A 16,448-nucleotide genomic window follows, 5' to 3' on the forward strand; every position below is an offset into this window, starting at 1 on the left:
ACATTATGATCATTACCGAGACTACTTAGGTCTTTTTTCTTTGTCGCATATCTCTTCTCATTTCATTTGCATTATGCACCTGAAGCGTAGCATGTAGCGTTACTGTAGGTGAAGGGTGGTGTTAGAATGTATGCATTCAGTACCTCAACCTATGTTCACTGCTCAGTGGAATGCCAGTGCACTTCAGACATATTTCTTTCCGCTGCACTCATTGAGTGAGTGAGTGATTGAGTAAGGTTTTGCGCCGCAATATTCCAGCAATATCACGGCGGGTTACACCGGAAATGGGCATCACATTGCAGACATGTCGAGATTCAAACCCAGGACTTCGGCTTGGAGCGAGAACACTTACCACTCGGCTACCCTCGCTGCCTGTCCTTTCATATAACCAGTAAAGTCCCATACACAGAAAACAGCATGCACACAATATGCCTCACGATCCATCCCTCTCTTCTTGGTTTAGCTTCATCCAACTAGGTACATTGTTCGGGACGTTCCTGCGATATCGTTCACCTTGCACGCACGCACACGCGTACACAGACGTACCTATACGACTTCATATAGGTGCAATAATGTTAAACGCAATGGTAAATTAACCTGATTCCACCACACCGTCCAAATGTATTTTAAATATGTTCAAGATATTAGTTTCCAGACTCCAAATTAGCTCTGTTCAGATTAGAGTCGTAATGGGTTGTATAATGGGTGTTTAGGTCTTCAAGGTTACTCTCATACAGAGACTCTAAACGATATAAAAATTGGAGAGAATAGATGTTCCGAATATTTTCTCTGCCAGTAATGTCTTTTTACAAACATCAGTTAATGTGAGTATATTTTGGAACAAAACAAAAGTTGGTGAATACAATAGAAGTTTCAGAGGAGCGCTTTTGATCATAGGTTCACTCGTTTCTCATTTTGTTTCTGTAACGTGAACTCTTGCAATATTCTATATTTGATCAAACTTATATTATAATTATAAATATCAAAGTAACACTTCCCAAGACGGGAAGAAGCGAAGTCACAAACCAACGCTCTAGTTACTTGGTTTGCCCAATGCGTTAAGTCGTTTATATATATTTGAGAGAGCATGTATCATATCTTTAAATTGCATTTAGAACTGATACACAGAAGGAAGAGAGTTTTATGGATGTCAACTTCTTTATTATGAGGAACTCAACGTTTCGTAGTATATCCTTACTCCTTCCTTAGGTGAACGAAGGATTAAGGATATACTCCGAAACGTTGTGTTCATGATAATAAAAAAGGTGACATCCACAAATATCTCTTCGTTAGCATGTATCATACATAGTATTTAAATAGTCAGTACATGTGTTGACTGAAATAGGCTACAGTACAACTTCGTTTCCAACATTCATCTACGTACCGGTATTTCTTGTCAAACGGAGTGTCGGAAGAGGCTGCATCGGAAACAAACTACATGTAATAAGGCTTTCCATCGTTTTCAAGCAAATAGAGAATGTGTGATACCACTTCATTAGTTCAGCAATATCTATCAGCTCTGTAATGTTTTTTATTTCCAAGATAATGGCAATGGAATAACTTCACACATACCATTCATCGAAAATATGCCAATGGCATTACGATTCCCTCAAAGGAAAAACAGTTGCCTACCAACTGAATTTATCCGTGGACCATATTGATACCAATCAACAATCCTTTTGCTTTGCATGCCGAGTTGTTGGAGCTATATATACGTCAACATATCATGCTATGTACAATCAAGCGTCCCCACAAACCCAGGAGTAATGTAACGTACATGTCAAAACAAACCACACGAAACTTCGTATCCATTTTCCTTCATAATCTTTAAAAATTCTAATTAATCTTCGAATCACGATCGCCATAAGGGTGTGATATTGAATTTGGACATGGAAGTGTTCTCCGGCAGAACCATTCCTTGCCAATTAGGGATTAATAATTTACACGTATGATAGCGTTTTGTCACGTCTTGGCAGCGCCAATACTTGGCGAACACTGCTACGCATATTAATATTGATACAACAGGGAGGCTGGAGGCTCTTGGGATAGACAGACAGACAGACAGACAGACAGATGGGTGTTTAAACTCCAGTGCAAACGTTAAGTAACAGAGCGGTAGTGATATTGCTCGAGTAATTAAATGTATACGTATTTCAGGTTTCAAGATATCATATTTGATATCGCATTGGTGTTGAAAGGCACAGCCTTGGTAAACGTAGTGTATGGTTGAAATGAAATGCCACTTTGGGAAGTTGTATGATCATTTTCATATTAGCATGCCCGTAATTATATATATGCACACATGGAACTAAATGGCATTGTGTAATCATAGCTTTCGGCCGAGGCTAACAATTGTCCGACTTCCATTTTTGTGGAAGTCACGGTGGCTGAGCGGGTTAGGCGGCTGATATTGTGTGCTGGCGATCAGGTGCCTGATTCTGACAGTGTGGGTTCGAATCCCGGATGGGACTCAGCCCCCAAAGTACTAGAATCTGTACTTCACTAAGAAAGTGTAATCCCAAATATAACAAATGCTACATTTGTCCACTTTCTAAATGGCATTGTGTAATCATGTTATATTGTACTTGTAGCATGTCTTCACCGCCTCCTTCACGTCTTCCAACGAGATTAGGGACGGTGGGGTAGCCTAATGGTCAAAGCGTTGGCTCGTCACGCCGAAGACCCAGGTTCGAATCCCCACATGGGCACAGTGTGTGAAGCCCATTTCTGGTGTGCCCCGCCGTGATGTTACTGGAATATTGCTAAAAGCGGCGTAAAACCAAACTCAGTCAGTCAGTCAGTCCAACGAGATTAGCTATTGGTTGAGGGCTGGCTCGGGATCGATTCTTCACATGGATAAAAAATGTGAATTCCATTTCTGGTGCATTACATTTGACATAAATGGTGAAGATGAAAAACGGCGTAAAAGACAACTAACTTACTCAATCACTCCAAAGAGCCAAAACAGTTATTATATTTATGATCGATTATGTATTTGAACACAAACACGAAACAATCATTCACCAAACCACATGAAAATGTGTATGAGTGAGTTAATATTTAACGTCACATCGGCAATATTTCAGCCATATCGTGACGAGAACATTTGATATTGAAATGAAATATATGTATATTATAAAAAAAAAAACTGCCGACGAAGGACAGTAAAACAACTAGAATATCACAGATATGTATGTAAAAGAAACTGTGTATGAGCATTAGATATGGATACGTATATGTCATCACACGTACGTTAGTACAATGTACATTTACATGTCTGAATAGCCATATTCCATCGATAACATCATACGGCAATCTTACAATGGCGTTTTGCTTTCCTTTATAACTGACGATATGGCATTTTGTGAGAGTTTTCTTCTCTTTATACAGGCGATCGATGTATAATGTGTTGAAAGAAGACACAAAAGTCTGCAGACAACATTAATTATGAGCAAGACGGCTATAGAAAGTCGTATACGTGCCGATACAGTTACACACGGATGCAATTTACCCCACATGATATGATAGCATTGGCATGCATAATTACATCTAGTGGTCTTCCCAACCACTTTGGCTTAATGGATTAGACATCATCAATATGGCAATAGCCATCTCTTTCATTCCATAAATATATAAATAATCACTCGGCTCACAAAATAATCGTCTTCATTATGCCAGTTTTATATATTTTTTTGCTTAAGTACCAAGATTGCAAGTGAAGATGAATCGTTAATAAGCATATTTTTCTTAGAAATTGCGCTATGGAATATATTAGCTTTGTACGTTGACCACTATCGCTAAAGCGATACCCAGCGGGAAAACGCATTGCAAATGTAGAGTTGATGATGTAGAGTGGGCTTACGGTAGCTGACGGCAATTGACACCATTAACATCAATAGGCCACTACAGACACATAAATAATGGATAAACCGTTATACTGGCGGCTTTTCATGGAGATCCGGTACACCGGTAGGGCCACCTGGAACGGCTATATGTACAGTACAACATGAAATTATTGAGAATTTATAGATTGTATTTTTTATATTTGTTTCACTCATTACTCACGCATTAAATGTGAATATAGGCAGAACATAACTCCAGATTCAAAGACAGGTGAACAGTTAGTATTTTGTCAAGTCACCATGGGCAGCAATGCAGGCTTCAATGCGGCGGGGCATACTACTGATCAAAGAACTTAGAAAGTCGTGGTCCATGCTGTCCCAATATCGGACCACCTCTTCTTTCATTTCAGCACTATTTGTCAGATTTTTCTTATTGACACTTTCCTTCATAAGTCCCCAAACATTTTCTATTGGATTTAAGTCAGGGCTATAGCTTGGCCAATCTAATAATGTCATATTTTGGGTCCGAAACCAGGCCTGTGAATGCTTTGAACGATTTTTTGGATCGTTGTCCTGCTGGAAAATCAAAACATTACCATTACCAACTCGTGAGCAGATGGAAGTAAATGTCCCTCGAGAATATCTGTGTACCGCTCACTGTTCATATTCCCTTCAAATACACAGAGGGGCGTTGCCCCTAACACAGATATGCCACCACACACGTTAAATTTCGGACTGTACTTTGGGCGCTTATACAAAGGTTTTTCAGTTTGTTTGGTCCAGAATTTCAGTGTATTAGGAAACAGCCACACAGAACTTTCATCTGAGAAAAACACATTGTCCCAGTTAAAATTTCTATGCTGTAAGCACCAGTTCAACCTTCGCTCCTTTTGTTCAGGTTTCATGATCGGTGATGGGATTCCTCGACTTTTCTGCCAACCTACTGCATGCACCTCAGTTCTAATTGTCGCCTTACAGACAGCCACAGTTCATCTATCAATCATATCCAGCCTTAAGTTTTCTAAACTCCTTCGTTTGTTTATAGAAACAAGAATACCAAGCCGCCTCCTGTCACCGACTGTCAATTTTCTGGGCCTACCTGCGCCTCCCTGGTGCTCAGTGCCATATCCATTTGCAATATTTTTCAAATCACGATAAACAGTTGACAAAGTGATGCCTGTTCTACTTGAAATCATTTTAGCTGATCTGATGACCTTGTTATAATACTCTAAAATCAACTTCCTCTTCTCTAAATCATCCATACTGAGATCACTGAAAATGTCGTCTGCTAGCAAGTAAACAAAGGGGATAACTCTTCACAAACTAATGAAAAAGGATTAACGGAGTTGTCTCTCTTGAATGAAACCAACATTTGATAGCTGGTCAAGGTTGTTTATACTAGAAATCCAATGAAACATATTCCTAAAATTCTCAGTAATTTCTGGTCATACTATATATAGCTCATCATTCATGGATTCAACGTTTGATAAATTACTCCAGTGTATGGTAATATCAATGCAACATCTAAAACGATAGTGGAGAACACTTACAATAGTACAGAACAATCCTTGCACTATGAGATTGCCCCAGATAAATTAACTATTGTTACAGAAATATGTCCCTCAAAGATATTATGTAAACGGTAAGTTAACACGTGCAATGAAGCCTGTTTTACATGATACTACATCTTCTAGACGACACTTCGGGCTGTGTCACATTTTAACATTTTTGCATTTTCGCTCATACTTTTAATGATTTCTTCAATCTGTCCGTACAATACGAAAAGTGTATATATGGCTTGATTAGTAGCATGACACATGACATCGATATGAACATGCCTGGTGGCATCAATGAGATTCAGCGGTCCATTCATATTATTTTAATAGCTGTGTGGCCATTTAAACCGAAAGAAATCTATTTATGAGGACATTCAAGACTGGGTATTCTTTGCGTTGACATTATATATTCCCATCAGCGTGATTAACAATGTCAAAGCGTTAATATATTCATGTCAACCTAACAATACAATCAAGAGTTACACATGCGTACCGAATATAAAGTCCACGTATGCTTGTATATTAAAAGACATCGTATTGTTTGCCTGATTCACAAATAAATGAAGTATTGTGTCTATGTGTTTACACATCAGTGACCAAAACAATATGTTCCTGATGATATTAAGTGATATTGATTGAATACAATTCCTAATTTAAACTTGAGGGACTCATCTTGTGTCATCATCGTGATAGTGATTCATAAACACAATTTCGGAATAGCTGTTGGAAAATGTTTAGTCGTTTGACTATATTTATACATGCAGGTAGAGAGAAAAATGTGCTTAATATGGAACAGTTCGTATGTTTTTCAACAAGTCTGTTATATCGACTTTGTGTGACGTCAGCAATGTTAACGTTACAACTAAGGCATGGTGGTCAGTACAGGATAACCTAGCCATACCTAGAACATGTGGCAAGAGCAATAAGCAGTCACGGATTCAGCGTACGATGGTATGCTATGAGCCAGGAACCATCCCACTTAGCGATCATTGTCGTATCACGGTATTACGATCTTATGTAATGGCTCTGAGTAATATTGTCTTTAAAACTAATCAATAATGTTGCTAAACGTCTCAAAATAGGACTAAACTGTGAGAATTGATGAAGGAAGATGCATGTTTTACAGAGGAGATTGAATCACTAGTGTACAGATCATAAACATCCTCAACCCAGTTTTGCCTTTGAGCCTCTTTCGATGGAAGGCAAATATTTACCTCACATGTTCTCAGATGCGAGCTGCATGTGTGCCGAACATGCAGACTTGTCGATCAATAGACGAAATGTATGTGCATACCACCGCTCTAAACAAAATTTCTCCATACGAATCTTACAATACTTCAGGTTTCAACGGTAACAAGTTATAGTATTCCGTACAATGCAGCTTTGAAAGAGAGTTGAGATCAATGATATCTAATGGGCCACTTGATTGATGCAGTTCTCATGCGTTACCTAATAAAGACGGCATCATTACGATTCTCTCTTCTATAGATAGCTTGAAATAAACATACAATGCCTCTCCAGGCTATTCAGAGGCAATGTCTGAAGCGAGCTGTTACACCCTGCGGTAGTAATGTGTCTAGGTTTACCAGAGAAAGCTAAATGGGAGATTATGCACGTTGCCAAGCTCCTTGCAATATTCTGTTGCATTGTTTTATTGTCTTATATTACTCTTACACACGGAAAACGTTCACAAAAAATGTTCTAGATGCTTTCAAACAGTTATCTGGCTTATTTGTGGTTGCAAAACACTCATAACAACGTGCATTCTTTATAAATATCTGGTACTCTCCAGACACTTACAGGAGGTCCTTGCCTTTAACATTTTGATATAATACTATTGTATCTGTGGCTGCATGTAATTGACAAACTTGGGATTTTTTCTCATGCTTATTCATTTATATTCATTGCTTTCATAAAAAAAACGTTTTTTATAGTCGGGATCGTAAAATCGAACTGTTTCCTTGGATTTCTTGTGAATATGAAAAGGTTTTATGGCTGTATTTAAAGAGTAGTATGCAACTATAACCAGTAGTCTAAACTATCATTGACACACGCGTGGTCGATAGGTCAAGCGAGAGAAATCGTGAATGAGATGTATTGCTGTATAGCTGATATAGAATCCCAATTCTGGAAAGTTTTTTAAAGATGTAAATGTGCATCAACAGTCAGCAGTCGGATTAGCCATCACATGTGTCCGTCACATAGCCGAGATCTAGAGGCCGCACACATATGAATAGTTCAGTACTTTCAGGGTGCCCAGTGTATCAAGTCAAAGAGACTGCATGAAAGAGAAAACTCAGTTAGATACAGTGGATGTGTGGCAACTGTAATAACTGTAAGTTTGCGCTTAACGGCATTTGTTTCGGCCGATAATCGAGAATATCATTCTTTGGAAATTATGTAATATATATTTAACGCCACTTTATATTTCAGTTCCATTGTGGAACGCCAGATTAATTGGGGGGGAGTTCAAAGTAACAGACGACGCAGACATCCCACGAATGCAGATGCGAATCCTTGCAGTACTTCGGAAAGCATTCATTGATATGAATAATGTTCACATAAAGAATGGCTAACAGAATCAAATTTGCAGTCATACACATTTGAAAAGAGCCCATCAAAATAAGGCTTGAATTGTCTCCTAACTCAGGTTTCATAAGCTAGACCATGCCCGCTCCAACTGGTTATACATCATATGATATAGACAGTCTCAAAGTTACCCAAGGTACTGATGGCAAAGTCTAGACTTAGATTAGAGATGTCCACTTCGGTATGATCTAACGCCTCTTTAAGTATCCTGCGCTCGGTCAGAAGACAACTATACTTCATAATCTTTAGCTTCGTTCAATATTTCTTCCACTTAGAATTACGAAAACCGCCGCCATATAGCTGGAATATTGCTGAGTGCGGCGGTCTGTAAATAATCGCGTCTGGGCCAGACAATCCAGTGATGTTGTGATAATGAGGTAAGGTGGAGGCAGATACATAGAATAGTTTGCTTCAAATTCATGAGTCTCAATATGTCTGTGATCAGACAAGTGCGGGACGTGCAAACCACTTGTCGAACACCTGGTGTCAATTATGAAGATTTTCACTAGCGTATTGTCTTTCACGCTCCATAGCATCACTTCATCCTACAATCGAGACCAGTTATTCTATGACTTTGACCTTATATATGTGTATGCAGCAGTTGGTGGCGATGTGGTTGAACTGTTCGTTCGTCACACCGAACACCAGTGTTCGAGTTCCCACAAGTAAACCAAGTGAAGCCCGTTCTCGGTAAGAGCGGAATATTACTTAGATATTACTAAGTGCTACTTAAAATCACTTCAAGGTCTGGAATCACTTAAAATACAATTCTTTTGAAAGAACGATATCATAAGATTTGCCATAAACTGCAGGTGAAAATAAAGTTTACAGCCTTGTATGATGGTAGGTAAACATGGCACCACGAAAACTGGGTAATCAGTCGTGACGTAGTGGTACAAGTACAAATGGTGATTTTCGATGTAGCAGTGAGTATCTCAAGACAAGAGATGGGCACGTGATGTCTTGAGAAAGAGATGGGTCGCAGTATCACGGTACACAATAGTGTCTGAACTGTGAATCTTCAAATTATAATACAAATTTCTTGCCTACAAACCGCTACTTGTAGGCCAAATAAATCATTCAGGCTCTTCCCGGATAATGACACTTGTTTTGCAAGATTGGTCAACCAATACGTTATCATAATATCCAGTTTGTTGTATTTCATTGGTTGTAGTACTGCCTCTGTGGTGTAGTGGTGCACGGAGAGCGGAAGATCGCAGGTTCGATCCCCGACCGAGTCATACCAGAACACGTTAAATATGGTACTTGTTGGTCCCTGCCTGGCGCTCGGCATTAGTGGGTACAACAAGGACTGGTCGGCTTGGAGTCAGTATAATGTGTCTGAGTGGGGTATTCATGGTTAACTGCGGCATGGTATCTCAGTGGGTTAGCACTATAAAACCAGCGGCACATACTTACGCATCCACGTCGTCATATGAGCGAAATATTCTCGAGTACGACGTTAAACCACATTTCACCTCAGCTCATGGGTTTCTATTATACATGTATATCCGTTCCAGCCAGTTGGTAAGATGACTATCTCTGAGAATCACCATTGTGGATAATAACGTACAATGTTTATTATGGCACTGTAAAGAGCTTATGCAACGGCACGTGTTTGATGTTAAACAAAGTTCGTGCGTGTGTGCGTGTGCGTGTGTGCGTGTATGTTTTCGTGTATGTTTTCGCGTGTGCGGGCGGGCGGGCGCATGTGTGTGTGTGTGTGTGTGTGTGGAGGATAGATGGGTGGTACCGTTGTAGTGTGTGGATTGCGGAGGTGGGAGTAAGAAGGGAACGCGAAGCGGGCAGTAGAGTGACTGAACGGTACACCTGTTTCCTCATTTAGCAAAATACACAATCACGAGAGATTCGAAATTCAAGCTTAAAGTTCAAGGCTATCATATTTCGCATTGGGAGATACATGCATATATCGCCAACTGATTAAGTCGAACTCCACCTTATTGAACAGCACATGCTCGGAACATTCTAGTTTAAACCCACACGTAGATACCGACATTGTCAGCGTCATCATCATAATAATCGTCGTCGTCATAATGATAATTATTGCCTTGAAAAGTTAATTGATTCTGATAACGTTAAAATCAATGTCTGTCACATGAAATCATAGTCAAGGGCTGATTAAAAGTCACTTTTCAATAGGTCACTGGAATGGTTCAGGCAAGCAATAAAGCATCATTAAAAAGAAATGTTTAAAACATTTGATTGCAACAATTGCTAAAGTATTCTTAACCAACCAAGCTTGTTTGGTTGCAAAAAAATCAGACAATCGGATTTAACAAAACGTCAGCTAATCCTTAAAACCTCACGTCAATTAATTGTCTTGAGGACAAATCCATATAATCTGTTTACAGGAAAACAGGTGCAGAATGCTTGCTAATATTTTAGATTAAAATCAGTGTAGTACTTACCTTGTAGATAACGGATGGTAATACACATAGTTTCTCCGAACACAAAGTTTTTGAGCACCATGGGGATAAGGGTAAAAGGCATGCAGAAAACAGCTAGTAGCAAGTCGCTAATAGATAGGTTTAATAGGTACACGTTCGTTATTGTTCTCATTTTCTTGTTCTGTATGAGCGTCACAATGACGAGGATATTCCCAACCACCGACAGAAGAAACAGTATCACATACAGCGGAATTTGAATGTTCATCTCAAGTGGCTTGGCCATGGGACGCCGTCGGAACAGTGTCCCGTTGCTGTCGTTTCCGGGTGATGTAGTTGTCAAGCCACTGTCGTACGACTGGGACAATGTATGAATTAAGTTCTCCGAGACATTACACAGGGCCTGGGAGATTGCCTCAGATGTAATGTCGGTACAGTTTAACTTCACGTCCGTCATGGTTGAAGGTACTTCTGTAAATGTTTCAGAAACGTTAAGCACAGATAACACAACTATTCCTCAAAAGCGTGTTACTAATCTTCTATCATCGTTGTATCAAACTGTCATTAAAAGTTTCCTTAACACAGATCCGAACTCATTGCCAGTCCCTGCATGTTTTGCAACTGTAATTCGCAAGTGTTAGGTAGAGGATATCCCAAATTTAATAGAGATCCATCTAGACTACACTACTATCACTTCCCCGTCCAATTCACGTGTGTCAGGTTTAAAACTGGAGATCCACTCTTGAAACCATTGCATCGAGAAGCTGTTTTGAAACCCTCAGACAAACATCCATAAAACGTCCGGCGTAACCCTAGGGTGACCGTAATGAAGAAATCAAATTAGCTGAAAGTTGTTTCGCTGAGGACGGCGTGTGGGTTTGATACAGACGTGCAGCAGAAATTCACCAGTGAGAATCATGTAGAGTAACAGCCTCCGTCAATAAGCACCGCCTTTAGGCGAGCAGCGTCGCCCACCGGTAAGGTACTAAAGCGAGCGCAACATATTTCCAACTACACGTGAGAGAGACGTGTTTTTCACTTTTGATTGACGTCGAGTAGGAGGGTTTGTCATGTTCGCCCGCCTTAAAATCAATAGATTGAACGTGCAGCTAGCACTTTAGGGCGCTATATTCCTGCCTATCACAATGCCGGTTCTGTTGATGTTGCAGAGCCTTGTAGGAAGATTGTCAACGGTTCAGAGGTGCCGTATTGCTCCAACAATTCATCGTTTGTACTTCAGAATGAAGTCCTGCAAATTCACTTACGTAAGAGCCCTTGTTGTGCCTCTGGGTCGGATGGAAATAGCATTGCAGCTGGTTGTGTACACGGGCTGTGATTATTTTAACTCAAACACTCATTTAATCACCAATGTCTAAGCTCACACCCTAAAACTATCTCCCCGGTGCTATTGAATTATGTTCATGCTGCATGTATAGTGTTCCTGTTTTAGATAACGGGATCGTATGTGTAAATACTTCCCATTGAGTTTCTGTTTGACAATGTCTCGTTGATTAATAACAGTACTGCCCTCATCAATTACATCGGACGCTGCATCTCGCGCGGGGCATTGCTTGTAGTCATGTTTTCAGTAATATAGTCGGGATTCAATTTGTATGTAAAAGCCGCTGAAAAAACTGTTGGTTGTTGATTGTGATTGACGTGAGTTAAGCTACTCGGTCAGAGTGCAACGTTATCAATGATAGCTATTTTGAAGCCCGTATTATATGAATGGCTCAAAGGCTCCTCAATCCCCTGCAGTAGTCCAGGCTTGTCACAACGGCCCGTAAGTTAGCAGTTCCAAAGTAAAAGTTCAATGTTGTTTTGAGGGATGGTTGTTGGTGGTATGGGATTCTGTGCAGGGGTGTGCTTGGTTGGGTGGGTGAAGGTAACAGGAGTTGAGGGGTTAAGTTTCCATTGGTCAGAATCAACCTTCCAGGCTGCTTAATGTTCCAAGTTTAACTTTGGAGGTTTGTATACGCCATCGACCCTTCGAAATACTTAGACCGTGTGTACTCGTGGCGTACCGATCCATAACATAGGGAAACCTCGTCGAGGTCAATCGTTCCGTCAGTCTGTGATTCATTCATATGTCTGTTTCATCACTATTTCATTTTAAACCCAGGAGATTTATTTCGGCAGATATTCGAGACTGATTATTCTCTGGTTTTCACGTTATACAGGGAACACTAGGATCTATGGTGTCCCGTGTAAAATGAATGAGAGTGAGTGAGTGAATGGCATGGGGTTGTGAGTAGGGAGGAAAGTTCCGCGTAGCCGAACAGGAGAGACTGAAGTATACGGTACACCTGTTTTCTCATTTAGCGGAAACGCCTGGGCAATACACTATTCAAGCTGAAGGTTCAGTTCATATTTCGCAATGGAATGTACCTGTACGTATATCCAACTGATTTACACAAAAGTCACTTTAAAGAGCGTGTGTGGGTACATTGTCTTATTACGTTATAGTTGATGATCTGCACTGAGGCATCTGTAAGTAGATCATCATTGACAGAGGTAGTCGTATCGGGACATAGCTGTGTGTGGATGATTATGTTAGACATAGCCCACCAACACGCCATGTTTAAATCTGCATCCCACTCAGACACAGTGAATGGGTGAGTGAGTTAGCTTTAACAACATACGATTTTGACATATTATTATAATTAGTTAGATCTCAGCAGGCCAGCATGGTGTGGGCAACAGGCTCCAGTGTACAGGCGATAGGACCGCAGGCATAGTGATGGCTAATCTAGAAACACAGACAGAGCTGATACGAAAGTCCACGACCAAAACCTTTCCCTCGCTCTGAGGACACAAATTTACAGTGCTAATCACTGAGTCTCGGAAGACTCAGTCAATCGTTTTCTGGTTGTGCAACTGATGATTTCCAGGAAAAGAGAATGGTATGTATCTGCGTACATTCAGGAATATCTCAGTTAAGTTATCGATCAATCGAATCAGATATGGTAGATACCTTAATGCATTGAACACTATCCAGTTAGCTACCGATATCAATCGCCCTTTAAGTCTGTCCTCGGGATTTGCTAAGACGTGTCATGCCAAACTAGTGTATTACATGTACGCTTTTCAGCAAAGAAACAAGTATTACTGCAAGAAAGGTAAATGTACTCAATGGTGTTTTCCTTAATGAGTACTCATTAGTGACAGGAAACAAGTCTTTTCTCGGCTTTTACAACACAACGCAGGCATTGTTCCAATCCGAACTTGTTAAGAAAACGTCTTTGTTCAAGAATAGTTATTCTTCACCTGTGGGCGTATATCCATTTCGATAGCTGCGTCATCTTGCATCTGTATTAACATGGGTTGGGAAGTAGCGCATGTATAACATAATCGTAGACTCAGTATGATACAGTAATACAGATTTTTATGAGACAATTTCAAAAGTTTTGAGTAGCTATACTCTACATGACGCAACGGACTTCAGATGAACTTTGCGTTCGGAGGCTGCGGATTCTAAATGTCATTTTAGATGATGGAAACATATTACATATGCGATGCACTTCCTGTTTGTTAAATCTTTGAAGAAGGAATTCTTTTCTGGACATATTTCCCCGCCTGGGAGTAGATTGTAGATAGCGGTGATCAAAACAAACCCATCACGTTGACTTAACATGTAAACTCGCTTGATGTAACTGGTTGCTAATATGTTGTAACGTGGTAATGTGTTGTAACGTATATGGTATGAGCGAGTTAATGTGGTTTAACCCGTTACTGATTCCATCACTTGTAGAGACACCGGAAATTAGTTTCATTTATTAAACCCATGTGAAAAATCGAACTCGGGTCGTCAGTGTGACGGGCGATCGCCTCAACTACGAGCCCCAAATCCCTGTAAATGACCAAATGAATTAGGCAACGGGCATAGGTTTTCCGATTGAAACGTTCACATTGTTTGAAATAACGTATTTTTGATGCATACAAATAATATTTGTTGAATGAAGGAAAGGTGAACGCATTATATAGAGTATGGTGCCACTATGTTTTAGGTCGTCCTGAATGTTGTTTGCCTGCATCAAGAACATTATATAAGTGAAATATTCTCTAACTGACTCGACATAATCCAAACGAAATTTTGAGATAAATGCATGAAGGCTGGTTTTTACGTGTAGGATAAAAGACGACTCCGAGGTTTTGGTTGAGAATGTAAAACCTCAGGGGAAGGAAATCCCGAGGGCGCGTCTTTTATCAAACTTATAAACCGTCTAAGACAACAAAAATTACATATGTATTACTTTTAATTTGTGCACGTACTTAGTAGAACAACATTGATGGAACAGCCCGCAAATTATGGAACAGCCGGTGTCAACTGGGATGCAACTGGCAGCCAACACCTTGCCCCGCATGCGCAATGCTCGTGCTCTGCACGCGCTACCCGTGTCCTGCACCTGCGCTGCCCGCAGTACCTGTCGTGTGAGAAACACATGGTTCATACTGACAAACAATCTCATTCCTCACAGCGATCCTTCGTAGCCGAGTGGATAAAACCGCCAAGCTAGAGAGCGATGGGTTCCGGTTTCGAAACCAGTTATCGCCACTAAATATTAGAGGTTTTCAATAATGAGATATTTTACGATCAGTCTTAGCAAGACAAAGTTGTATCAGTCATAAATAATGGTCACTTCAAAACCTCATATCAGGGTATGAGGTTTTACAACTACCATTGTAAAACCTCCTGCAATCGTAAAACCTCTACCGAGGTGATTCCATAATGGGAAGCAACTGCAAGAACAATAAACAACATTGGCCATAGGTTTATAATTTAGTACAGATACCTACAGTCCAAATGGCACTATTCAGTCTAACATGAGTGACTGGCAATAGCTGCAGTGAAAGCACAGGGGGTTTAGGAAAAGGTTTCAGGCATTTACCGCTTTGTAGTTACTGGCTAGAATATATTTACGAAGCCCTTGCTTGTGGTGAGGGACGATTAAAGGGGTCGGGTCGTCAGGCTTGCTTACTTGGCTGGTGCATGACAATGAATAAAATTGCGTAGATCGTTGCTCCTAATGTCAATCACTGGGTTGTCTAATTCAGGCTCAAACCGGAGTCAACCATAGATTTCTTTAAAAACCAAGTCACACAACTGTGCACCACGACGTACGGTGCCGTAGACGTCTCGGCCACCCACGACCCCTACGACACCGCTCATCTTTGTTATCAACATCACATGAAATGTTAATAAACCAACACATGGTGTTATATCTCTCTCTGTGCAACAACGCCGTCGAAAGTTAATACATCATGGGCGGACTCCTGTTGATAAATGAGACGTAAGTTATTGATGTATTCTATCTCGTGGCGGGTCGTTACAGTTTCTTGTGATCTTTAATATGTCTGTCTTACATGATATCTGGGTTATCGCAAATAGACTCATTTATCTAATTGCAACCTGACATGGCCGTACAGTAATGTGAATGTTAAACCGGGGATAGGGCGTATCATGGAACGATGTTCCAGGAATAGGATAACCCGCCTCGTAATAGATGCAGTGTACAGGCCAATATTTATATTTGGTCTGAGAGTGACTAATTTATATGTGATTGCAGAACATCCTTGAAACCGTTATTGTAACGACTTATTATAACGGTTAGTCTTGCTGTTATAAATACACGTGGCTGTCATGATAATATAATTAATTATCGTCCGAGTGTAGCTTTTGTTATTATTAATGATGTGGGTAAACCTACTACCACTGCAGCTATTTCTACTGTTCCTTCATCATACTTCCACCATCACCGGTGCTACTACTACTACTACTACTACTACTACTACTACTACTACTACCACCACCATCACCATGACCATTACTACTGCTGCTGCTGCTGCTGCTACGCCGCCTGCTACTACGTCTACTACCACTGCTGCTATTACTACCTACCCGTGAAGATCCGGGGTAGAATAGGTCTTCAGCAACCCATGTTTGTCGTAAGAGGCGATTAACGGGATCGGGTGGATAGGGCTCGCTGACTTGGTTGACACATGTCATCAGTTCCCAATTACGCAGATCGATGCTCATGCTGTTGACCACTGGGTTG

The 16,448-nt window shown here is 40.5% G+C and overlaps 1 protein-coding gene across 1 annotated transcript in view; it reads right to left on the reverse strand.

The window, feature by feature from the left end:
• The window catches only part of LOC124283072 (cholecystokinin receptor type A-like), a 64,084-nt gene extending 52,728 nt beyond the window's left edge, over positions 1–11,356 (reverse strand). The window contains exon 1 of the mRNA XM_046719092.1: positions 10,417–11,356. Coding sequence (XP_046575048.1) covers positions 10,417–10,849 — 433 coding nt within the window. The 5' untranslated portion in view covers positions 10,850–11,356. The remainder of the gene's footprint in view (positions 1–10,416) is intronic.
• Between the last annotated feature and the right edge of the window lie 5,092 nt (positions 11,357–16,448).

The sequence above is a fragment of the Haliotis rubra genome, unplaced genomic scaffold (genome assembly GCF_003918875.1).
Source record: "Haliotis rubra isolate DU_JTF1 unplaced genomic scaffold, ASM391887v1 Scf31, whole genome shotgun sequence".
In the NCBI taxonomy this organism is placed as follows: Eukaryota; Metazoa; Mollusca; class Gastropoda; order Lepetellida; family Haliotidae; genus Haliotis; species Haliotis rubra.